The following is a 25,813-nucleotide window of genomic DNA, read 5'->3' as shown; positions in this document are numbered from 1 at the left end:
CACAAAAGAAAACTTCCACTGTTATCAATAGAATGTTAATTAGATATTTATTCGGCTTTCCGTCGTGACGGAGAAATATTAATCACTCATGGACTGTTTCCAAGGTAATGATGAAAATATAAATCCTGTCTTTTGTCGATGAAGGGATAATCTCACTATATATTTATGCGTGTGGAGATTAAATAATTAATTCAAATATAATCGATTTAACTATATACAAATAAACATGGTATTCATGTACATTTAGAAACTAGTAATGACAATACGGGAATCGATCGCTCTAGTCCTAAAGACGGTGACCCCGAACAGTAGCAGAAATCTGCTCCCCTGGGGACATACCTCTCCATTTATCATCATGCAAATACCTCAGAATCTCAGTCATTAAACACTGCTTAATGTGATCTATTCTTGTATGTAATTTATTTCTATTAATCAATCAATGGTACATTTGTTTTGTAAACATTGTTTTATTTCACCTCGGAAGCCAAAAAACACAGGGATTCATTCCTCTGTATATGGTTTTGAGTAAGAGAAAAGCCCGATTTGGGGTTGTAGGATAAAAGCCGTTTTTGTGTTGCAAGAGAAAAGCTGTACTTGTACTGCAAGAGAAAGACTGTGCTTGTGTTGCAAGAGAAAACCCGTGTTTGTGTTGCAAGAGAAAAATTGTGTTTATGTTACAAGAGAAAACCTAATCTTGGGTTGTAGGAGAAAAGCTGTGCTTGTATTTGGAAATCCGCAACAAAAACGGATCGCTGAAACCTTGAGCATCAAGAAATTCTTAAATATTTGTTTAATCCAGTTGTTCATTGTCTCCTATTGCAAATTCTTCACACACACTTTATAGGCAGCTAATGGAATGGGAGATAGTACGTTGTCATGGTTATAGGGAAATCAACAGACATCGGATTGGGACCCAGTACTAATACAGAGATGTGGTGCGTTCGATAGCTTAAAAAGGTAGCCGCCGTATTTCTGCTGGATTTGAGTTCTGTGTTGGTCAGTTTTGTAAATTTTCACAAAGGATACATAATTTTTATATTTCAGATAAATTTATTAGAATATTTTATAGAGAGATGTAAAAGCTACAGAATGTGAAGATTTTTATTCCATAACTGGATCATATTAAGGATATTCTGTCTATATTATTGTGAGAATTATGACTGAAGAAAACTATTTTGAGGTAAGTTAAATCAATTTGTATCAGAATTACATATGCTATTTTTTTTAAACTAAATACTGGTTCCCGAAGTCAGAATTTGAAGGTTTTCCTAATTAAGGATATTATACAAGAAGAGAAGGAATCTATCTGCTGTCAATTTTTCATATTTTGTATTGCTTACTTTGTACATCATATCATTGAATTCTTTATTTTTCCACCAAAAGCATCATTTACAATGTAGCTACTCGATGAAAGATCTGCCTAATTTATTGAACTCGGTGAGAGATCTGTTTCATTTTTATTATTGCCTCTTCTAGAGAAAGGGAGTATATTTATTCAGGATTTTGTAAATCATCGAAGAAGGATTATCTTTTATTCCGCTGACTCCTAAAAGTCTTTTTTCAGAATCCGCAATAGAAGACAGCAGGCAATATAAAGAAATTAAATAAAAGAGACAAAACATTATCTAATGCACTTGTATGTCAATATACCACAGACAAGTATATTTTCTGATTGTACGTAACGTTTAAATTTATTCCATCAATACGTGGGAGTCGTGGATGGCATAGCCAAGGGATAGAGCCATGTTTGTGAACCAAAAAAGTTATGTTACGTAGTTACCTTATTTTGGAAATGTTTCAAATAGGAACATGTTGGCGTTTTGGAAATATTAATGGGAAATGTCTCCACTCGCGACAATTAAAAAAATCAAACACGTTTCTGAATATTGTGACTATTTAGTTCATTTTACATGAAGACAATAACTGTCATTAAATGTACTGCCAGAGATTAACAACATGGGGAGACAGTCGTATAGACGGGGAACGTTTGCCCGATATCAAACACTAATTTCTTCTACATGCATGTTAGATCATTTTCATTGGTAAAATTTACTTAAATTGACAAAAAATATAAAGATATTTGCATTTGTTATTCTAAGAATGAAAAACTGCACTTTTTGGAAGGAATGACTTACAATAAAATCATAATCTATGGAATATGCTAGTATTTGCATGTGCATACATATGTATTAAACAAACATTGAATACAATTTTAAAAAGTTTTATTCCACAGAAAATGAATTTTAACAAAATAAAGTTTAACCCTTGTAAACTTGAATTTTTAACCCACAACTGGTTAACCATATACTGTACTAAGCTGAAAGACGGTAAGTTTTAAAGGATAATTAATGTATTTTTTTCTATGACGTATTTCCGGTCGTTAAGAAGCTACAGGATGTTATTCAAGCTTAATGGATGAAAAAGAGGAGTTTTCTTTTTTTTTTTTTCTTCTTATTTTTTGAAAATTGTGTTACAGAATAATTGTTATCTTAAAAGTTTTCAACACCATATATATTAAGTTTATATTTTGGAATTATGTTGTCCCTTAAAATCAAACAAAGTTTTTTTTTTTTTTTCCTCAAACGTAGCAAGGGAAATTAAATTTTAGAACAAAGAATTCTCTGATACATTTATATGGTGACTGGGGGCAATAATGTTTATTTACGGCCATCAGTGACTTTTTTATGGTTGCTCGAGATCTGTGAGTGTAGAAGACTTTACAAACATACATAGCAACAAGTGTTATCAATAAAATACAAAAATATTCAACGAAAGGAAGAAAGACGAGGAAACAATACAACTCCTCAGAAAAAATGATATTTAAATACAAAAGATCCAAAATCAATAAGACCACAGTTAAATCATAATAAACCACGGGATCGAAGAGAGGTTAACTGTAAAAATAATAATCGATCCCGATTTTATAATGTCTACAGAGTAACCGCCATGAAAACATACTGTATACGCTTTAATTAAGAAAAGAGAAACACATTTTATCACAAGGATTACATCACAGTATCAGAACTGATCAATATCTGCCTTTAATTAGTCCTCGATTGATTCAGTGCCGGAAAACCGCCAATATCAACATTATTTCTCGTGATCAGCCAAGGCCAGAATTGAATCGACTACAAAATTGAAAAAGGATGCCAGTTGAATTTAATTAATCCAACAAAATCGCTTTGTTTTGGCACTCTGTGTTTTCATACTTCCAAACATGAGTGTTTGAAATCAGTTCTAACAGTCTACGTACTCTTTACATTCTTTATTGCTTTTAAGATTTTTGTGATCACACAACAATGGCGACAGTTTTTTGTTTTTCTTTTTAACATTTGTTCTGATAGTCTGATTTATCTCATCCCTGTATGATTTAAATGATAGCTGTATAATCGTACAGAGATTTAAGAGCATGTATTCACACACACATGTGGGTGACAATAATCAAAAATAGTCAAAAAACACTTCTTTGTTATTCAATATTAATGCTTTCTCTTGCTCTCGAAAGCTCTTGGTGACAAGAGGCCAACAATTAGAAAATGTAGCATCATTAGGATAGAGTCCTAGTACTGGTGTTTATACACTCTGTAAGCATTGTATCCTAATGGATCCAAGTTACTGTCTTGGGAAACACTGCATTATTGATAAAGATACTAAACATTTTATTCTTTTCAAGTAGACGATTTTGAAATCTCGGTAAAAAAAAAAGAAAAGATTATGCTTCTTCAGTTTCAACAATGTGTGTTTTCCCATGGAGTGCTGATCGAGATATTTTGTATTTGATGATGTTATAACAGCCAAGTCTTTAAATTTTACTTTGTATCTTTTTGATTCTTTTTGTAAGGTTTTAATTTGCTCATCAAAAGATGGTCATCAATGTTTGCAGAGACATCGTAAATCTAGACGATCAATAATTGCCAACTTGTAGATGAATGTGAGATAAAATTCTTCAAACTGTCTTATAGTTTAAAATATTAATCAAGATGAGAAGGTTAATGATACCTAAACTGGAATTTGTAGATAATCTTGCCTCCTGTACCCTTCCTTACTACTTTTGTTATACAGTAGGTTTTGACTTTTTTCCTTCTAGAATGCCTTCAAAACAATGCTTTTTTCACTCCGTGCTCTGTTTAACTATATATTTCCTCCCGCGTTGTGTTCAACGTGTAAAAAGCGCAACCTTTACACTAATAATTTTACTTATTTACATTTGCAAATATTTTTCTTAGATGAACCTATTGAAGAGAAAATATGTTCAATTCTGTATGAACTTATTAGGGGGTCAGAGGTCATGGCGTGACCGAATCACCCAGCGAGATGATATCTTGTCTACATATTTCTGTCACGGTGACACTGGTTTCGGAACTGCTAAGCCGTTAAAGCGATGAAAAAGATAAAATTATTGAAACATATATGTTTTTTTTTTTCGTTCAACAAATGATCATTAGCTCTTTCTTCGGTGTGAAGAATGTGTAGATTAGCCTAAAATCACGCTTACCTTTATAACCCGAAAGAAACTGAAGACGATACCACCGCTTTTGACTTCATATTTTAAGAACTCATACAATAAAAGTAAGATTTTTCTCAGTAGCGATCATAGTTCTTTCATTATGAACAGATATTTCCTGAACTGGACTGCTGAACATAAATGTAAGTATTCAAATGTTGGAGCGAGGCGAACTCTCACGACCAAACAGCTTCTAGGTCATTGCGCGTCACAACATAGCAATACGGCGGGCCGTTCGTGTAATGAATGCAGTTCTTTTCAGAATTTTCGTCTCAAATGTAAATAAAAGTAATAAACAACAATATTAAAAAATTCACTGGGAAATGAACTTGGTTGGTACGTGATCAAATCTTCTGAGAAGCCCTTCGGGCTTCACAGGATTTGATCACGTGACCAACCAAGTTCATTTCCCAGAGAACTTTTTAACATTGTTGTTTATTTCTTAAATGTCAATTGTGGTTAAGATTCAAAACCTATCATGGCCAATGTGTTAACGTCATTGTATATTCTTTCTATTTCTAAAATTAACCGAAAAATACACAACGCACTATAAAATCAAACATGACATCTCCATATTTGAAAGTTATCGTTCGAGACATATCCGGAAGCAAAGAAAATAAGTAATCAGAGCTTACAATTATAATTTTTTTGTTTCTGTGCATATATTTTTTATCCATATATTGTGAAAGCATTGTTTCAGTTTTATTTCATATGAAAGTTAAATCAATTTTTAAACAGGATGGCGGAACCACGCTGTATCGTTCTGCCGAAGGTGGTTTTATTGTTGGTGTAAGTGAAAAGCATAATTGAGCACGTGAATATCTTTTTTTTTATCTTTAATGTCACAGCTTTGAAAGAAAAATGAATGAATGAAAATATTACATCACAATTATCAAGACTATAACACTTGCTGGAAATGTCAGGATTTCATCGGGGACAGAGAATCCGATTCCTATATGACGCTATACAATCATGTAGTACGTCGAATTTCATTTAGCAATCCATTTATTTTGACTTACAAACAATTTTTTCTCAGGGATGTAGGAGGCTATTTTTAAGATTGGAGGCATAAAGTGCTGAGTTTGGTTGAAGGGAAACGATAATAAATAAAATGTAAAAAGAAAGAAAATTCGACCCACAACTGTCAGAATTATCCTCCTTTGAGGAAGGGTAGGGGTGCCAAAATTAGTACTTTAGAAACAAAGAGTACACAGTGTCATATTATCCTTTTTGTCAGGGCGGGGGTTTTTAAAATATTCCATAGAGACCACTGATGTCATGTGACATGAAAAGCAAAAATACTGAAATAGACTACTCCCCCCTTTCCCACCCTCATTCTTACCGATCGACCATAAATCATCAAATAAAATTCTTATAACCTGTATAACTGATAAATTACAATTATTTGGCTGGAGTCTGAATAAAACATTTGCGTCTTTTAAACAGAGTAAGAAATATCAAATTAAAGTAAAACATTAGTGAATTAAAAAAAGTTTACAGAATAAGAATCGTTACATACCTTCAAATTTATCATTAATTTCATCTTTAAAAATACATCTGTAAGAAATTTTAATTTTCGTCTTATAGTAATTCATCTCAAAATGGATACAAGTGGAGAAGAGAAAATAAGTAAACACGATACAGTGTACATGTTTGTCAATTTTTGTACATTACTTTTCATTTTCTACTAACATGCATTGTTCTTTTTTTTATCGTTAGGTACAACTCTTAACGCCCTTTGATTAACCCAATCTGGCACAGATATGAAAACTAATAGCTCTTGCAGAGCAAATGTTTTAAGATGGCTACTAATCATCCTTATTTTACACTAGAATCTGGACATTGAGTCTTTTGTAAATATTGACTACGTATGGAATAAGCCTCAGGAAATATTACATACATATCGTGTTTTGTTCATACTTTATTGACAAGACACCATGGCTATTGAATTAGCGAACGAACAAAAGAAAAATGGGACTTATACACATTTATTTCCATAAATAAACAAAGAAAAGCATATTTACATTTTGAATGATTGGAAAAGAAAAATGAACTCTAATTATCAAAGACAACCAAAATAGCTTTCCTTGCAATTATCCAACATATGGATAAAACTTTTTCAACCTCTAATGAACACAGATCATTGATCAAAATATTCAATTCTTCCCAGTTATCTCATTCCATTCAATATATTCAATCCTCCATGGTATACATAAATTTCGGGAGTTCTATTAATTTTGATATTTGTCAGATTAACTGTCTATTTTTACACTATGTATTGACGCTGAAATGCCACAAAAAAATCAACATTTAATAAGATAAAAATAGCTTGTTACGGAGAATATTATACAACTCTGGCTTACTATTAATATCGAAAATGTCCCTCAATATGATCTAAGTCAGGGTTCTGTTGGCAAAGAGTATAAATTATCGAGATTAACAGAACGTGCGCTTTCAAATATCTCTATTTTTAGTTTAATTCTTTAGGTTATACTTTAGATCACTGACCATTCAAAGATTATTACAATTGAAGAAAAAACCCAAAAACTTTTTTACAATCACCTCATTCATTTCTTTTTTAAGATTTAGGAGCAAAATATCCTGAGTAAGTTGTACTTTCGGTGTAAAACTTTGTAGTTCTGGTAAGAGTCCCTTTGTCATTACGTTAACGAGGGGCATTCAAAACTTACATGGACAACTGACAATGAAAAAGGTGAAGATAACGAAAGGTGGTCAATCTTATACATCCTGTTAAAAATACAAATCGTGAACAGGCCTGGAAACACCAGACGTGGGATCGGGTGCCTAGGAGGAGTAAGCATCCCCTGTCGACCGGTTACACCCGCCGTAAGTCCTCTTTCACTAACGATTATCCCTAGATATGTGGCAGACTCTGTGATGTCTTTTATTCTGACCTTGTCAGCAAATACAATTTATCATTAAGTCAAATGCTGACTGAAGTTTTTCATACTAATTGTTAGGCCATTATTTACACACTGAATTGTCGACGGATTTTTCCGTTATTTCCCGATCATGACAAGGAGCACACGGCGGGTGTGACCGGTCGGCAGGGGATGCTCACTCCCCCATGGCACCTGATCCCACCTCTGATGTTTGGAGGTCCGTGTTTGCTCTGCACCTATTTTGTATTGTATAATGGACTTTTGAGCTTGAATACTGTTCGTTATCTCCATACATTTCATCTGATTTCTCTGGGGTGTTTTGCGTCAACATATGAATGAAATTAACCATTGTTAAATATAAAACGCCCTCCATCTACACTGTATCTAAATGTCGATTAAAGGTCACAGTAAAAGTTTTCTTCTCTTGTAGAAGTTTTTTTTTTTAATTAACCCCCCTGCTTCATAAGGATGTATATACAGGTCGACTATCAAAGGAGCACAATTTGTGTCTATCGTAATTCCAACAGACTATTTGAAGACCTGGTCTCCAAAGTTTACATAAACATTGTTAATGAGGAACTTCACAACCTTTTTAATTTCAACTTCAGCGTACTTTTAGATAGAATCAGAGTGGTTTTTAGCAAAGTAATTTTGTTGATGATCAATCACAAGATATGAAAATTTACGAGTTTCATTTTTATTGAAGAAGCAGTTGTCTTTGATGTCATAAAGTCTGGTCTTTAATTTATCGTGAAGAATGGTTATATAAAGCATAGAGAAATCAGACATTTTGATGCTATTGAATTTTTTTTTTTTTTTTGGGGGGGGGGGTTGATTTTAAATGATGTGGCATTAAAACCAAGTTTTTCTAAAATGCAGTTAAAATACTGTAATGAGCCTTAAACACAAAAGCTATATTGTTACAGTGTAAAATGTGAAGATGTCGAATAGCGAGCAAACTCATAAATCCGGTAAACAAAACGAATTGTTAACAGGGTAAAACACGGACCCCTGGAAATATCAGAGGTGGGATCAGGTGCCTATAAGAAAAGTATGCATCCCCTGTTGGCCGATCATACCCGCCGTGAACACTATGTATTGATCAGGTATGCGGGGTACTCCGTGGTCAAATTAGGGTGTTTTTTTATCTGAAATAATAATTATTATTCATTTAGTCTTTCAATTTTTTTTTATCACTCCAGGTTTACGGATGGTTTGTTCACCTTTTGCCTTTCAGTCGTCTAATACGATTCTCTAATATACATCCAAAACTCCTCATCCATTCTGAAATAAAGTGCCGAGGTCTTTTCCTTCATATTTTATCCATTGCCTGGCATACTCTTCAACAGAATTCATATAAATAGAAATGAAGTTCTGTCGCCATTTGAAGGATTGGGGCTCCCTGGATTTTAAACCCTTTATATAATGATTGCTTTCAGGTCGTCGTTTTCAACTACCTATATTTACATCACCTGTTATGATATGTTCTGAAGGACTAAAGTTGAAAACAGAACAAGAATACTTACGAGGATTTTCTTTAAGTTGGTCAATATCTACGCACTATAAAGTTCTTTTATGATTGAAAAATTTGGTTGAACAGTTGGATAAAGCCAGTAGGAAATGCAGGCTGTAGACCAAACTTAAGATATGGTGAAATGCACGACGGACCGATTGGAAGTTATTATCTTCCATAACACGTAACAAGAAGAAACTGTGATAGACACATCTCTAATCATAAGCATCAGCTTGTATTCTTATGTTGAAGAATCCACGTATATATGGTCTTATGTTAAGCTCTTTTTGAATAGTTCTTTATAGAGTTTCAAGAAAACAGTGGAAATGTGATGTAGACCTGACTGTTCATTGATGTATGGTAAAACTGAATGAAATGAGACATCATCTGTTTATGGTTTATTGTATGATCGATGTCCATGACTACGTCTAGATGTATTGTTAAAATGTCATATCGCATTCACATTGGCACACTTGGGCTTGCTTGAAAGATTCCCAATATTTTTGATGTGATTTGCAGCCATATATGAGAAAGCCGTGTCAAGTTTCCAGTATTCTTCTCGTTGTCTATGGAATAGATACTTACAGTTTGGTTATTTGTGGAATGATATACCCCCCCCCCCCTAATTTTAACCTTCTATCTAACATGTTTTACTAAAAGTTATTAGGCTCAATCAAAAGACATTGTACCAAAAAAACTTTCGTAAATTTATTAACATTTTTAATGAGAGGTTCAGTAGTAATTAATGAATGGCTCTTTCTTAATGCTGAAGACCAAATTTTATAGCCATTTTTTATATTTAAAAATCGAAGTCTATATCAAGATAGAAAAGCAAACAGAATCCTTAAATATGAACAGTATAAATAGGGGATTCCTTTTGTATCTGTTTAGTGCACAGAGCTTTACATTTTATTTTCATTTTATTATTCCACAGGAGGAGGTCACCTGACGTCGTCTTTATTCTTCTGCATTAAAATTTTACCAAAACTGTTTACCCTAGAAATCAGTAACTGTTAGAATTCATTGCATGCTGTATTCTGTCTAGGTAGCTAAATTAATCGGAAACTGTTACATATTCATCATTAAGAGAGGAGACAAAACTTTAAATTGTTGTCCATCGTCTGCTGTGTATTCTGTGTACATAGATGTACATTAGATTATTGAGAGGATTTAATCATCTTGTCTTTTTCTTCCATAGCAGTGTTTCCTCCTTTTCAAACTCATCCATATGAGTGAAAAATTCACTCGTTGTGAACGTTAAACAACAAACATACCGTATGTTTCGTTACCGATGTTGGTTATAAAGAATGGAAGTGGTTTCAACAAAGAAAAAAATTATTCTTAATAACCATGTTCCTTGATTTTTCAGAAAAGTCTCTAAAATGATTGCAAATTTCAGTCTTTTCCAACGATCTCGAAACGCATGACTGAATCAATTTTCTGCGCCGTTGGCTTTTATAGCTTTCAAAAGGAAACGTCATTTGCTGACAGTCGATTGCAAGAAATGGGAAAGGAAAGACTTTGATGCATGGAATATTGAGAAGAGTTCCTGTAAATTATATTGTTTTATTAACAAGTTAAACATGCAAGTATGTTACAGTGTCCATCGAATTCTTGAAAATTTGTCCTTGTCTCTACATTCTATGACGTAAATTGTCCTTTTGTTTCATAGTATACAAATCCCATCTATAGATAAATCCTACACCACATGAAATGTTGTGAGGGATAAATCATTAAGAAACATAGATTTCGTTGTATTTTCCCCTTGTTCTAGACCTCAATAATTGTTTAATGGCTTATGAAATCTGCGCAATACAATTATGTCTTCAAGTGTCAAGGCTTAAGAAAATTAAATCATCTAGATTGAGTGGCAAAAGCTATCTTTCTATACCAATAAAACACTGCCTTAATTAGAAGAGAGTTTACATTTGGTGACGTTATATATATTTATTTCCGGCACGCTATATAGATGATGTCTTTGTAACTACGAAATATTCCACGCTTATTTTTCGTATGTCTACAGTTTGCCAACTGGCATGCTGTATTCTTTTCCATACCAGTAGCAATGGGACTATTGGGAAGTTAGAATTCGAATTTACAGTTGTTGGTATTTTTACTGTTTTGTCTTATATGTATGGATTTCCAACTCCATGTGTTTTCGTCTATCTTTTCTCCATTCTGGCAATACCGTCTTCTGTGCTCGAAATAGGAATAAATCTTGGTTTTATAATATCAAAAATCACCTCAAAGAGAACTGCAGAGGATCATACCAAAGTTTCACTATTATTGGGCTTTTGTTCCATGTCTGTTTAAAACAACAATCGAAGAAAGATTATTGCACACTTGTCTAGATTAATCGACAGTAAGCTTGATGCAGACGAGAGGATATCGTTACCAAGGAGAGCTTGATCCAATTTTTTTTACTCTGATCACTCTGGTGAAATCCATGCAAATTTAACCCTATCTAGAAACTTAGTTATGGACCTGCTTTCTCAGATGCACTCTCTTTGCAAGCTTAGACTACATAAGGATTTTAACTTTCTGGGAATATATTTGCTTCCAAACAGTTATCTGTAAAAGTAAAACATAGGTTAAATGCAGCCCCAGGAACGATACAGAGAGTATGATTTTTTATGCACCACTAAGCATTGATCCAAGTGTACCATTTTTTGGGAACTCCTTCAAATATAGGAGTAGCCATGGCCGTGAAAATTGCATAGAGTCTTCTCTATGGCACGCCGATTGCTTCAAAATTATTTTCTGCACAACGATCACGATTTTATACACGAGCTTGATGAAAAACATACACGAGTAAAAAAAAAATGCACGTATCGGTAAAAATTGCACATAGTTTGAAAGATTTTAACACAAACATAACGAAAAACACACGAATCCGAAATTTTTTACACGATTAAGGGGTATAAAATGCACAAACGTAAAGTCAAAAACTGCACGAGCAGAGGAAACTAAAAATTACACAAACAATTTTACTGCGCATACAGCTGCGCATATCATTATTATGCATATAGAATATTCATTGTGTTCTTGGTTTTCTGTACTCTTTATCTCTTCTTGAATGCTGGGTGTAATCGAGAGAAAATGGCGTTGACGATGATATGCATGTTTGTTTGCTTCTTTATTTCTTTGCTAAAACTCGATCCGATTTCTAGCTAATGCCAATCGAACGAATGAAATGTTTTCTTGTGAACTGTGTGAAAAAATTTAAAAGTTATTCGGAGATATTATATTTTTCTTATATTGACCGAGATCCTAGCCAAAATATGGAGGTATTATATGATGCCGGACATAAATTGTGACAAGAAAGGAATTGCATGTTTGTGTTATAATGCGGGGAAAAAAGTACCATTGCACATGATGCACTCGATTCCGAACTAAAAGTAATACGCTCTATGGTCTTTTAAAATTCTCTAACTTATAGATACAACTTTAACGGAAAGTACTTGTATAAAATAAAATTAACACATGCGTAATAAAACAATTAATAACGTGGATTCTTCATGAAAATGATGGCAGAATTATTGCTGATTATAATCATTAAATTGTAGAATTCATTTTGGTACTTCTCATTTGTACTAATTATGAATTCATTTGGGCAGATTTTTTTTCATAGATTAAAAAGTGGGAATTACCTGACCTTAGATATATACAGTATGTTTTTAAAGTCAAACATAAAAAATATTTTTTTCTAATTATACATGTATCTTTACTTATAAAATATGAGAATATCAATTTTGGTTGGACATCTGTAGCCTACACTGTTATGAATTCCTTCCATGATATCACATATTTTCAGTCATAAACTACTCAATAAAAAACAAGACATTCCTAAGGGTAAGCGTTACCCTCATTCGTAATGGCGATTACTTGATAAATGTTTTCACTTTTAATAAATAGGACCAGATAAAGGGAAAATATATATACTCTGTGTGCTTTAGTACATGCGGTTTTGTGTTTTGTTACTTAAAATTTGTCCAAATGAAATAACAAAACTCTACTCAAACGATCCTGGCACCGGTAAAACATATCATCAGTGGCGGATCTGGTTCATGGATTGATAGAGTAGCAACATCTGAATCTATGTATTTATTAAAGTTTCAAATCGTTGGACCATAATGACACATCAGAAATTTTAAAACATAGTGAATTACTAAATACATCTACGTACAATGTTACAAATAAGAAAAGGGGAATGGATATTATAATAAATAGAAAGAACAAAGAATGTGTTATATCACTCTTAAATAATGCAAATAAATCATGTTCTTTATGGAGCTCGAGGTTTGACAAATATTTTCCAAGACAACAATTTCTCTTTACATTTCGAATTCGTATGCATAAAATTTTAATTATTTTCCGAACACTAAGTTTTTGTAATAGGCTAACACTTTTTTACCCAAATCTATAGTCATTATAAAAAAAAATGACTGTATAATTATAAAATGAAAATAATCTTCAATAATATTCAAGGAACATATTTGATACAAGATTAACTTTTTAAAAGACTATTCATGTGCATATCTAACGTTTTTGAAAAATCAGATTATGAGTTAAAAAGCCTAATCTATGCAATTTGTATTTTGTACGAATACATGTACAAATAATTAAAAAGTTTGCTTTATAGCAATATTGTACATGTGTATCAATGGCATCAACCAGGTCTTGTTTTACTTCGAGCATGACTACGAATAAATATAAGAAAACATATGATGACCTCAAGAAATCTTTGTTTTATTACCGTGTGTTTTTTATTGTCAAAATCTGCACATTGAAAATAAATGTGCATGTGTAGCCAAGTCCCAGCTAATTAAGTTCATCTTGTATGTCTTCTTGAATTTGGTCTTACAATATCGTTACAGTTCAGTTGAATTGCAATCCTGATTTCGATAGACTATTTTATGTACCCTTAAATTCTTAGAAAATATTTCAGGCACGTAGCATCAGGAGGGGTCTGCCCTCCCCCCACTTTTTTTCCAAACATAACCTACTTCTATTGTAAATTTCCACTGAAAAGCTGGTTGCCCCCTCCCTTTGTTGTAGGATAGTTTAAATCAAAGTAATTTGGTATTATAATGTGTTTCGAAAATACTTGTTTTGTTTTTTCAGGTAGGTTGTCAAAAAAAAAAAAAAAAATCTGACTCCCCCCCCCCCCCACCCCGCTTTCAAAAACGATACTACTTGCCTGTATTTTATAATTTTAAATTTTCTTAACACCTTTATATGCATTTTAACTATTCAAAATAGACTACCGCCGATACATCAAAAACAACATAAATTAAACTTTAATTTACATAAGTAAAACGACTGTATATTTTTTCTACATTTTCTTGGAGTTTTTATGAAATCACCACACGCTGCACAAAAGTTAAGACTACATGTACTACATGTACTTTGTTACATACATATACCAAAAAGTGAGATATGCGTTTCAATATTAAAATTTAAGTTGCACAATTAATATTTGCTCGATTTTCTTTACTGTTGACTTCCAAAAAGTTTTCGGTCAAATTCCACAACCCAGATGATCGCAACATTGCTTCAAAAAAAAAAAAAATATGAATTGCTAGTAATATAATCTTTAATCAAAAGGTATTATTGGTGTGTCAAATAGCTATAAATTGATTAGCGTACATGTGTCTTTCGTTCCAGAACCAGCAGGGAAGGATCTCTGTATGAAAAGGTCACGCATGCACATCCTTGATTATTACCAAAAGTACACACAGTAGGTGGTGGAGGAGAAGAGTTTGATTTGTTGTTAACTCTCCTGTATTATATCACATGTTTTTATTTATTTTTATTTAGGCCTTTATGTCATTGTTTTAAACTTTCAAAAGAAATTGCTATATAGAGGAATGACATACTTTTAAAAATCCAACAATTAAACACACAACTGGTAATATGCATCCCCCTTTTTTACGTTATCTATACAAGTATTCTGTGAAGAATGTTTTTTTATTCGGGGTTGTTCATATACTACAAGTTTAAGATTGTGTGCCTGTCAATTTATCTACATGTATAATATACGTTGTACATATATTCTTGGGAGTCTAGCGGAATTTTAAAAGAATCTTTTTTAAAAAGATTACCAACACGTTAATTACTCCTCCTTTTGTAAAAATTTTATAGTATGTTTCAAGCATCCAAACCACATTGAACTGTTCTCTAATGAATATTAATGAAATGTGCGCAATGAGGATGCGTAGCATATTATGTCGATGTTGTATTCTCACTCGTGCAGTTTTCGTTTTTACGTTTGTGTAATTTCCTCACTATATCGTGTAAATATTTTGTTGATTGTGCAGTTTTTCTATAGTTTGTGTAAATTTCAATAGCTTCGTGTATATTTTCCTCACTTTGTGTAAGTTTTTACTTACTCGTGTAATTTTTGTTTTAGGTCGTGCAGAAAATAATTTTGAAGCAATCGGCGTGCCATACTTCTCGACTACATGTAGTTACACATGTAATTTATGAGCATCATGCACGGCTAAGTCAGCTTAATTTTTTTTTTATTTCTAACATAGTATCAAAACAATTTCGGAAGATTTGCAGAATCTGGCATGAATAATTGTCACCCCGATCAAAGTCGGAGGGGGTTGGGGGGGTTGGTGGTATTATTATTATATTACTTATTATTTTATCTGCAGGGGGTTTCGCAGATAGCTTGGACAATCTAAGAGAAAATGCACAGAGTTAATGATCACCTAGTCTAGTTGAACTTGCAACATTTAAGATTTCAATATGGCCACCGTTGCCATGGAAATGGAGAAAATATGAAAATTTTAGATCTCATATTTCTCATCAAATTGTTCAGCATTTTTTTTTTGAAACATTAAAGGGTTATTCCTTGCATAAAGTCAAACTGATTTCTGCAAAAATTAAGAATTGGTTGGACAAACCTTTTCATTGTTCCTATGGGAACAAAAGAGGAAATTTTCTTTCTGTTTATCTTCCTCTAAAGTTATTTCAAACTGCATGATACTGATGTGTGTCTCCCCAAGTTTCTAGGGTTTAAAATTTCCAAAGTTTGCTTCGTTGCCATGGAAACAAAAATGAGTAAATTTCTGAAATTTTGAAATTTGGTAAAATTGTAATTGTTAATTACTCTGCTTTCAACTCAAATATTGCACCGTGGAGGTCAGTTTAGGGTGATATGCTATTGCAGTAGTTAATTCTTTTTCTAGAATTTCATATTTTCATAACAAAACAGTTCCAGTGAGCCTTTGTTTCCTTGTTATTGATAGCTTTCTAATAACTTCAACACATTCTTTGTCTGTATGAACGGAATTAGATGCATTGTACATATACTATTTTCTGTTCTACTTCTGGCCTTGCATTTTACACTGTGATGAATTCTAAGTGTATAATAGAACTTTTTTCTCGGTTTGAAAGGATTTTATCACTTATAATACCTTAATGCCAGATTTCAACCTGTTATTCTGCAATTCATTCTTTTAAAGTGATCTTTATTTTGGAATTTTATTCTGAACAGACCGATGAGTGAAATCACTGATAGATTTCCGTCGAAACAATCCTTGTAAAGAGAAAGAGTGAGCATTCACAAGTAGACTTATTGACCTACTCGTCATTTAATGTTTCATCAATTATCCAGAATCCGATACCGTGTCCTGAAAGGCGACCCACAGGGACAGGACGAATTGGGCTAATATTGTTTTATAGTGAGTTACTATAGATCTCTGAAGTGTATTAACGATACCACAACTCAATTTGGCACAGAAATTTCATAAAGATGTCAGAAAAATTAATGCACTAACTGAGATATTTCGGTATTAAGATGGATACATGAAAGCGAACACAAGTTAGCTTCTCTATGGTGGTATCGGTAGCAAGATCATCATTCTATATGCTCATATTGCATATATGTTCTACTGAAGCTTGGAAAAGAACGCAGTATTCATGATTAACGTCTTAATCCTATAAACTTGTTTTTACTACAGTTTCCTGTAGATATATTGCATTTTCCTGGGTTTGAATTACATTCTGAATGATTTTAAAAATTTCTTACAGAATAACAATTCAATTTCAGTAACTAGTCTTGGTAGGCATTTAATTTGTGTATTCTTTATTGAGGTTAAGAAAAAGAAGTCGATATTGTATATGATTTAAAATTATTCATTTTTATGCCCCGCGATGAATATGGCCGGGGCATATAGTATTTGTCATGTCCGTCTTCCGTCCTTCCGTCTGTCCTTCCGTCACACTTTGCGTTTAGCTCTGTTCAATGCTCAGTTTCAAAGAAACTATCCAAGATATTTTTATCAAACTTCATATGCTGATAGATATTGATGAGAGCTATGGAACTGCATCAACATTTTTTGATCTTGACCTTTCATTTGACCTTGACCTCACTTTTCTTAAATTAGTGTTTAGCTCAATTTTAAAGATACCATTCAAGGTAGTATAATCAAACTTCATATGTTGATACATACTGATGTAAGCTATTCAACTGCATCAACATTTTTGACCTTGACCACTCCTTAGACCTTGACCTCACTTTTCTTTAATTAGTGTTTAGCTCAGTTTTAGTGAAATCATTCAAGGTATTTTTATCAAACTTCATGTGATGATACATACTGATGAGAGCTTTTCAACTGCATCAATATTTTTGGACTTTGACCTTTCCTTTGACCTTGACCTCACTTTTCTTAAATAAGTGTTTAGCTCAGTTTTAAAGATACCATTCAATACAGTGTTATCAAACTTCATATGTTAATACATACTGATGAGAGCTATTCAACTGCATCAACATTTTGACCTTGGCCATTCCTTTGACCTTGACCTCACTTCTCTTAGTGTCAAACTTCATATGCTGATACATACTGATGTAAGCTATTCAACTGCATCAATATTTTTTTACCTTGACCTTTCCTTTGACCTTGACCTCACTTTTCTCAATTTGTGTTTAACTCAGTTTTAAAGAAAACATTCATAATAATTTTTTCAAACTTCATATGCTGATAGATATTGATTAGAGCTAGGCAACTGCATCAACATTTTTTTACCTTGACCTTTCCTTTGACCTTAACTTCATTTATTCTAAATTAGTGTTTAGCTCAGTTTTAAATAAACCATTCCAAATATATTTATCAAACTTAAATATGCTGATACGTATTTGTGAGAAGTATTCAACTGCATCAAAAATATTTGACCTTGAACTTCCTGTGACTTTGACCTCACTTTTCTTAGATTTGCATTTTGCTTAATTTTAAAGAAACTATTTAAGATATATTTATGTAAGTTTATGCACTTATACATAATTTGGCGGGAATTTATCATCTATATCCAACTTTTTAGATTTCAATTTTAAAGAAATTATTCAAGATATTCTCAACAAATTTCATACACTAATACAAATTTTCATGTTGCATTACTAATAAATCCTCGGCGGGGCATTCATGTCGTATGGACATATTTCTAATTTTCTTTCTTTTTTGTTTGTTGTTGTTTCTTTTGTTTTCTTTTTTTTTTTTTGTTTGTTTGTTTGCTTTTTTTGTTTGTTTGTTTGTTTTTGTTTGGTTTTGTTTTTGTTTTTCTTTCCAAGCAAAATTAATGATATATAAATGAAATGTTACTTCGTCCATTGCTATTTATGAAGAACAGGTACTAGTTCTCAGAAAGTCGCTGTTCAAGGGCAAGGCTCTTGACCTCACTCAAGACTTTTTTACGTACATCACTTTGAAACACCATCATACAAATTCGTCTAGAGAGGAAGATTCAAGGAAAAATATACTAATTCAATAAAACAAATGTTTGTATGCATTTCATGTTGACCATCTTTTCACCTTTTGTTTTCCATAAAAGACCATTGAAGGTACTAGGACAATTTAATTTATATGTATTATAATGTAAATCATTTTTAGTTGAAATATTGTCTTTTAACTTTGTATAAATACCGTACACCACAGTATTCTTTTGTTTGGCTGGCTACTTATCGCTGAACAAGGATGTTATTGCTACAAGAGAGCCTCTGTCTGGTTTGCTCCAATAGATCATTTTTTTCAATTGTGATCGGAGTGATCGTAACGGACGTATGTGATTTTATTCATGGTTTCCATCTAATCTGCTTTCATTTTTATGATAATCAATCAATATCTTCATATGAAACGCCAATATAATATTTCAGCTTTAAACTGATCATGTGTCATAAACTGGAACTAAACAGATTTAACTAACAGTCATCGCCAGCGGAGATTTAAATGATAGAAAACATGTTTTTTTAAACATGATAGCATGGCTAAACACATAGTGGGAGTAAAAATTACTTATAATTGACAAATGCAGCGACAAATCGTTTGGCAGAGTGATGTATTGATACTGCTCTGGTATCCCTCTGGATCTCAAATCATTTCTGTTATTAAACTGAATCAGTTTGAATGCAGCGTAGCGTGAAATGGACAGAAGACTGTCAATTTCCGACCTGGCGTGACGTCAGGGTAACGACTGTTGACATCCGGCGGTTTCATGTCTCGTGAGATGCTTCTATTTCATAATATGGCAACTGGTTGACAGAACATTGGCTTCTGTACACTCCACTTTAAAGCAATTTAAGCTCCGCAGTGACTTTCGAAACAAGATTGAGACCGAGCAGAGTGTTTATTTCTTCTGATCGATCATATCATTATTTCTCTGTTATGGTCTCAATAACTGAAATCCAATTCATTTGCATAAATCCGAAACAACAATGTTCAGGCTTCTACATGTAGTGACCATTGATACTAAGCATTCCGGTACTTGTCTAAAACATCGAAAACTTTTTTTTAATTGAAGACAAGAGTGATAACTTATCATTGATATTTGGTGACTCTTGTAAAACAGATGTAGAGTTTTAAACGATATTTACTACATATAAGTTTTATTAAGAATCCTCCTCAATACTTTCCGTGACATATACCTGATGCGATTATTCAAGAATTAAAAATATGGAAAATCGATTGTGTCTTCTCTTTGTTTGCAGATGTACAACAATTATGCTCCAAAACATTCCTTGCAATTGTCGACTTCAACATTTTTGATAGAATTGAATTAAATCAATGAAAGATTGTTCTTTGTGGAATCTGATGATAGTGAAATTGAGAATGATTTAGTAAGGGTTTCATAGATTCTGAGGATTCAGAAATCCCTGTGGGATTACTTACGCAAATCGTTAAGATTTTACTCGTTGGAGAAGATAAAAAAGAAAGCTCTTTGACTAAGATATTGGTAATAACCCATTTGGATAAAAGTTGTTTTAAGTATTTTTAACTTGATATTGATTGGGACTGTACTTAATTTGTTTTTTTTCCAGATGGTGGACAGGCGGTCATGACAAACACAACAGTGTCCCAGGAGAAATTGACGAGTACTAAGGGTGAAGAGGACGACTTAGAGGTCATAGAAAATGGAGGACTCAGTCCCCATCCCTCTCTTAGAGCTGACGATGACGCCTGTTCAGAAATTATCCGCATTGAACAGGGCGAGTCTAAAGGAAGAGAAGGCGAACACCACACAGCTTTGGGGCGAATCGTCCGAACCCTACAGGTAGGGTGTCAGTCAAGTAACCCTCCAGAAAAGGAGTGTCTGGTATTAGAATGACAAGTTACAATATTTTCAATATTTACGATATAAAATGTTAGTATTCAATCAGTCTCAAATTCTACCACGCATGGTATGCTAAATTAATTTAAATTTCATTTTCAATTTTGTTTTTATCGCCTATTTAAATTTAATGCTACACCTTAGTAGTGAGCAGCTTAAATGTAAAACTATTCTGATATGTTTTATCGGAGAATGATTAAGTTCCAGGATCCGTCTTTATCTACTGTATATTCTCAACAACAAACATGTAAAAGACAGCACGTAATCTCGGAGAATTACGGAAAGCAATATCCATTGAGAATATATATGACTATTTTTATAATCTTTTGACTTTTTAAACAGAGCTTTCCACAGGGACGTGTTATAGCTATCAGGTATTCCATAACGTAATTCTCATTACTTCACAATCGACAATTACAGATTTTTATTAACTAAGGTCAATGAATAGCTATGGGGCAGAAGTTAATATTACATACAACAGATCAATATTGAGTCTCGGGGTTTATTATGTAACCAAACAATTACAATTACTTCAATCAAGTAAATTTGATTGAAAAAAAAATCATTCAACCTACTTTTTGTCTTATGATTTTGTGTATTGATCGTTTAAGTTTTGTTTGTAAACATTATAGAAATAAAAACTACCGTTGTTGTAGAGAAATGTTTTCCCTATAGCCAGTCCCCCCCCCCCCCCCCCGAATCTGCATTCAAAAGTAGGACCCCAAGCCACCTGGAAATCTCAATCTAGAGCAAAAAAAAAAAATAATAATAAACCTTTTTATTCTTCCCCAGAGTAGGATTTCACCTTACTTTATATAAATGAATTATAAGATTAAGGACCATTACAAACCACAGCACAATATTTTGACTAAAAAAAAATGAAAGTCAGTTGAATTTTTAGAGTAAAATGAGTGTTTTCTACTCATAATTTGTTCAATTTTAGCATAAATTCTAAACATGTTATAATTCAGATCATGGATTCTTAACTAATAATTTTAACTTTGAAAAGAAATTGTAAAATCAGTAAGTCATAAAACTTTTAAAACTCGATTAACACTCTTGGAATACAGTGGTACATGCAGCTGTATTTGTCACGAATTTACATTTATATCAGCCACCAGCGGTTTAAAGATGTAATTCATGTGCCTTCTAATGATCCAGTATTTTAACTAAAGGCCGGTATGTAGGAAAATATTCTCCTTTTTTTTCTTCTTTTTTTAAATCAGTATTTTATTCTGTAAAGTCAAATTGCATAATTATTGGACATCAGGCATAGGCTATATAAGTCCTCTCCAAGAAGGTTGTTTTTGAACGAGTGTGCAAGAAAAACAAAATTTTCTTTTATTGATCTGTTCCACATACATCTTTTGAGATTTTGGATTGGGTAGTTCTTAGTCGAAAGAAAAAAGAAAAGAAAATGAATAAAACAGCAATTTTTAAAAAGTCATTTTAGCACAGACAGAAAGACGGAGAATCATCATTTTTATGTAGATACGTTTTGCTCTGCAATTAATCCAAAATGTATGTATGTTGTTTGGATAAATGAATATTTCAGTTGGTGGAAAATTGGCTCGTGGGTAAATCGCATTTTATAACTACATATATTAAAATGAGTAGTAATGCCCTCTCTCGGAAAATTAAATTTGGTGGGTGATTTTTTCTTTAGGGGAAATCCTACCCTGGTACCATTTATTCAGTGGGGGAATCCTTATCTAAAGCCTATTTTCCGAGAGGATCCTACTTTAGAGCAGGTCTTCTGCCGTGGGGATTTTAGAGGGGAAAGCCTACTCTACAAGACCGGCATTATGTCTTCTATTAAATTTTACGAACTTTATTAAGATTTTGATCGAATGTCATTGAATCGTTTTCATTTATCCAATATCAGTGTATACGCCGAATTGGGCAATCATATGACCGATGTCAGAAAGTAAACCTTCTGCATTGCAAACCTTCCCCTCGGAATCTAGCTTTCCTCTCGGAATAATTGTTATATAGCAAACATTCCTCCTTGCATAGTATTCATTCCCCCGAATATTTTGCTATTTAGTAAATGTTCTTTATCTAGAATTATGATTAAAGCGGTATCTGGATGGACCATCGTCATAAAAATTTAACATTTACTTTAGCCATTGCAATTATGATTTATTTTTAAAGTCGAAAATTGTCACATTTTGTCAAGTAATGATTGAAATAATTATGGTCTTGAAAAGAATTGGATACTGAGATTTTTTTTACATGCATTATTACAAAAAAAAATTACATAACACAAACAAGATCTGATCATAATTAATTTCACGCAATATAATATTTAACATATAGAAGAACATTTCCTAAAAGATAACTATATTCCCCGAAGAATATAAAATTCGAACCGTTTATGGTTAGTTCGGAAAGTTTACTATACGGAAGAATTACTATATATAGGACCCCCCCCCTCCCCCCCAACTGAGAAAGGTTTACTATATAGTAGACATTCCAGTGGGAAATTTTACTATAAGGGAAGGTTACTATATGACACCGGCGTAAAACGCCGAATTGACAAATGAAATGAATCGGCGAGAAACTAAGTAATGATCCATTAATGTAGATCTACCACTTTTTTTCCTTGCGTCTTACCAGAAAACGTTGAATAAATTCGGAATTCAAACTAATGCAAAAAATCAAGATCATTTCAATTAAAAACCACATTGATATATCAAATTTGAATATACGTAAAAAGAAGGAATGAACAATTCCATTAATATAAAGAAATCTGGGTTGAGATCAAGACACTAAATTGTAGTTCTTAGGTTTCACTGGGTTTGTTTTAGTCATATCCGTTTAGGATTGATCAGCTACAATTATCCAACTCAGGGATTTTCCTCTCTGTGTATTTATTTGCCACTGTATGTAAATCCATATATAAGTATTATGTTTATCTATTTTCTCTATATATTCACCAATTTTTTTTTTTAAAGAAAGTTTAGAACATGCGTAAAATTTTATTTCTTATGATGACCATTTAGTAAGCATTTTTTTAAGAAGGATAAAGATTACATGGCATGTTTTTATCATGATTTTTAACTATTTGCCGTGCATGTAATCACAAAAAAATCTATATTGCTGTATTTAAATACACACATTCTTATACAGAAAAACATACATGTAAACTTAACAGAAACATTGATAAAGGTTTGTATTAATCCCTTTATGACAGAATCAGGTGAGTACAATTAACAAACCGAAAAATTCCATTCTTTGTCTCCTTTTCCACTTCTCTACAATGAGGTGCATACTGGGATAAAAGCTGCTATTAACTTAAAAGGATTCAGTAAAAAGGGTTTCGATGTTTTGTTAATTTAACATGTGGTCCCTTATTATTAAAGATATTGCATTTGATTTCATTTGGAGGTAGATGTTCGATATAGAGGCGACGCTACACAACTTCCCCCAATCAGGCGCTCATTAGCGCAGTCCGGATTCCAGAAGCCCGTGGCAGCCTAATGGCACGTCTAATTGTAGTTTCTAAGACCCGCAGAAATAACAAATTTTGAATAGCGATGGAATTGCCCTTAAATGTACATTTGTGCAGATAACGATTGTAATTAAGTGAATCGTTTCCCGAACATGACTGAAAAACCTCGGAGTCTAGAGAATAGAGTCATCGGTTATATTATTTGGTACCAACTCATATATGGAAACGACTAGAAAAAGCAAGGTTGAATTTCAAAGGCAAAATTTGAATGACAGAAAACGTTCAAAATAACGGACAATAGTTTTACTATGCAAAATTAATGAAATATTTCAATCTATTCCTTTATAATCCAACTACTACTTTAATAAATCATTATTTATTTAATTCCGAACGAAGTCGTGGGGGTGGGGGTGGACATATTGCTATTGTTCCACCTGAAATCCTAATGAAACTTCGTAGTAATGATAATCAGCAATGTAAGGTTTGCATGCACCGTTCAAAAAGACTTCCTTTGTCATGATTGAAAACGGAGAAAGGTCAGTTCGGAGTGACATACGATAATTGCTTGCAAAAGCAAATTTTCTATCTTTTTTGAAAAAGTAATCAAACACCGAGTCCAATGACCTCATACAAGAAAGCCATGTCAAAAAAAAAAAAAAAAAAAAAAAAAAAAAACCATCGAACTTCGTAATTCAAAATCTCGGATTCTATTCAACATTCAAGATTAATAAAACATGGTTCCTCAAAACTGTTTCTTTCGAAGGTATAATGCTACCTTGCAATCTGTTGGCATCATGGATCGCAATACATGTATATAATAACCCGTCATCTCTATAAAACAATGCGAGGTATTTGTTCTTAGTTTACTGAGAAAGACTGTGTCAAATTATATCGTAAATCAAGTCTCGCACATTACTGGACAGCGTAGGTTATAATTAAAGTGACTTAAGGCCAGCGATACATAAAAATAATCCCTGAAACCCTGCCATTCTTTCTATATGTCGAGGGTACCCATCTCTAATATGCATTTCCTCCTTTATCACTGAATTAAATTTATTGAGACTTTCACAGAGTCTGTATTACACAGTGCCATTGAGCACTTCCTATTTTTAGGTCACCTGAGTCACTCAGGTGACCTATTGCTATCTGTTTTCGTCCGTCGTCGTGCGTCGTCCGTCGTGTGTTAACATTTGAACATTTTCAGCTTCTTCTCTGAAACCGCTGAATCAATTTCAGCCAATTTTAGCATATGGCATCTATGTGTGAAGGGGAACAAAATTTGTGAATATCATGGTCCCTGCCCCCCTTGGGCCTGAGGGGTGGGGCTAAAACCACCAAAATTAATGCAATCTTTAAAAATCTTCTTCTTTACTCCTGGACATCAAGCAGTCAAACTGTTGGCATGATTGTAATAAGCATTGAGCCCTCTACCAAAATTGTGAAATTCATGGCCCCAGGGTCAGGGGTTCTGGTGCTAGGGTGGGGCTATATAGGTTATAGAGTGAAAGTGCATTATTACTTTGAAAATCTTCTTCTCTACTCCTAGGTATTATTGAAACAAATTAAATACATAGTTATGATAAGCAAAAGTAACTCTACCAAAATTGTGAAATTCATAGCCCCAGGGTCAGGGGTTCTGGTGCTAGGAGGAGGGGGGGGGGGGCTACATAGATCATATAGTGAAAGTGCATTATTACTTTGAAAATCTTCTTCTCTACTCCTAGGTATTATTGAAACAAATTGAATACATAGTTATGATAAGCAAGAGTGACTCTACCAAAATTGTGAAATTCACAGCCCCAGGGTCAGGGGTTCTGGTGCTAGGAGGA

At 33.1% G+C, this 25,813-nt stretch overlaps 1 protein-coding gene across 1 annotated transcript in view; it reads left to right on the top strand.

Moving 5' to 3' along the window:
* Positions 1-1,106: 1,106 nt before the first annotated feature.
* Positions 1,107-25,813, top strand: part of LOC133172898 (cyclic nucleotide-gated cation channel alpha-3-like) — a 37,414-nt gene continuing 12,707 nt past the window's right edge. The window contains exons 1-2 of the mRNA XM_061307731.1: positions 1,107-1,180; positions 20,241-20,473. Of these exons, the coding sequence (XP_061163715.1) occupies positions 20,258-20,473 (216 nt within the window). The 5' untranslated portion in view covers positions 1,107-1,180; positions 20,241-20,257. The remainder of the gene's footprint in view (positions 1,181-20,240; positions 20,474-25,813) is intronic.

This window comes from Saccostrea echinata, unplaced genomic scaffold (genome assembly GCF_033153115.1).
Source record: "Saccostrea echinata isolate AGI-Se365-2 ecotype Australia unplaced genomic scaffold, CSIRO_AGI_Sech_v1 ptg000056l, whole genome shotgun sequence".
NCBI classification, from domain to species: domain Eukaryota; kingdom Metazoa; phylum Mollusca; class Bivalvia; order Ostreida; family Ostreidae; genus Saccostrea; species Saccostrea echinata.
This window is presented reverse-complemented; position numbering and strand designations above follow the sequence as displayed.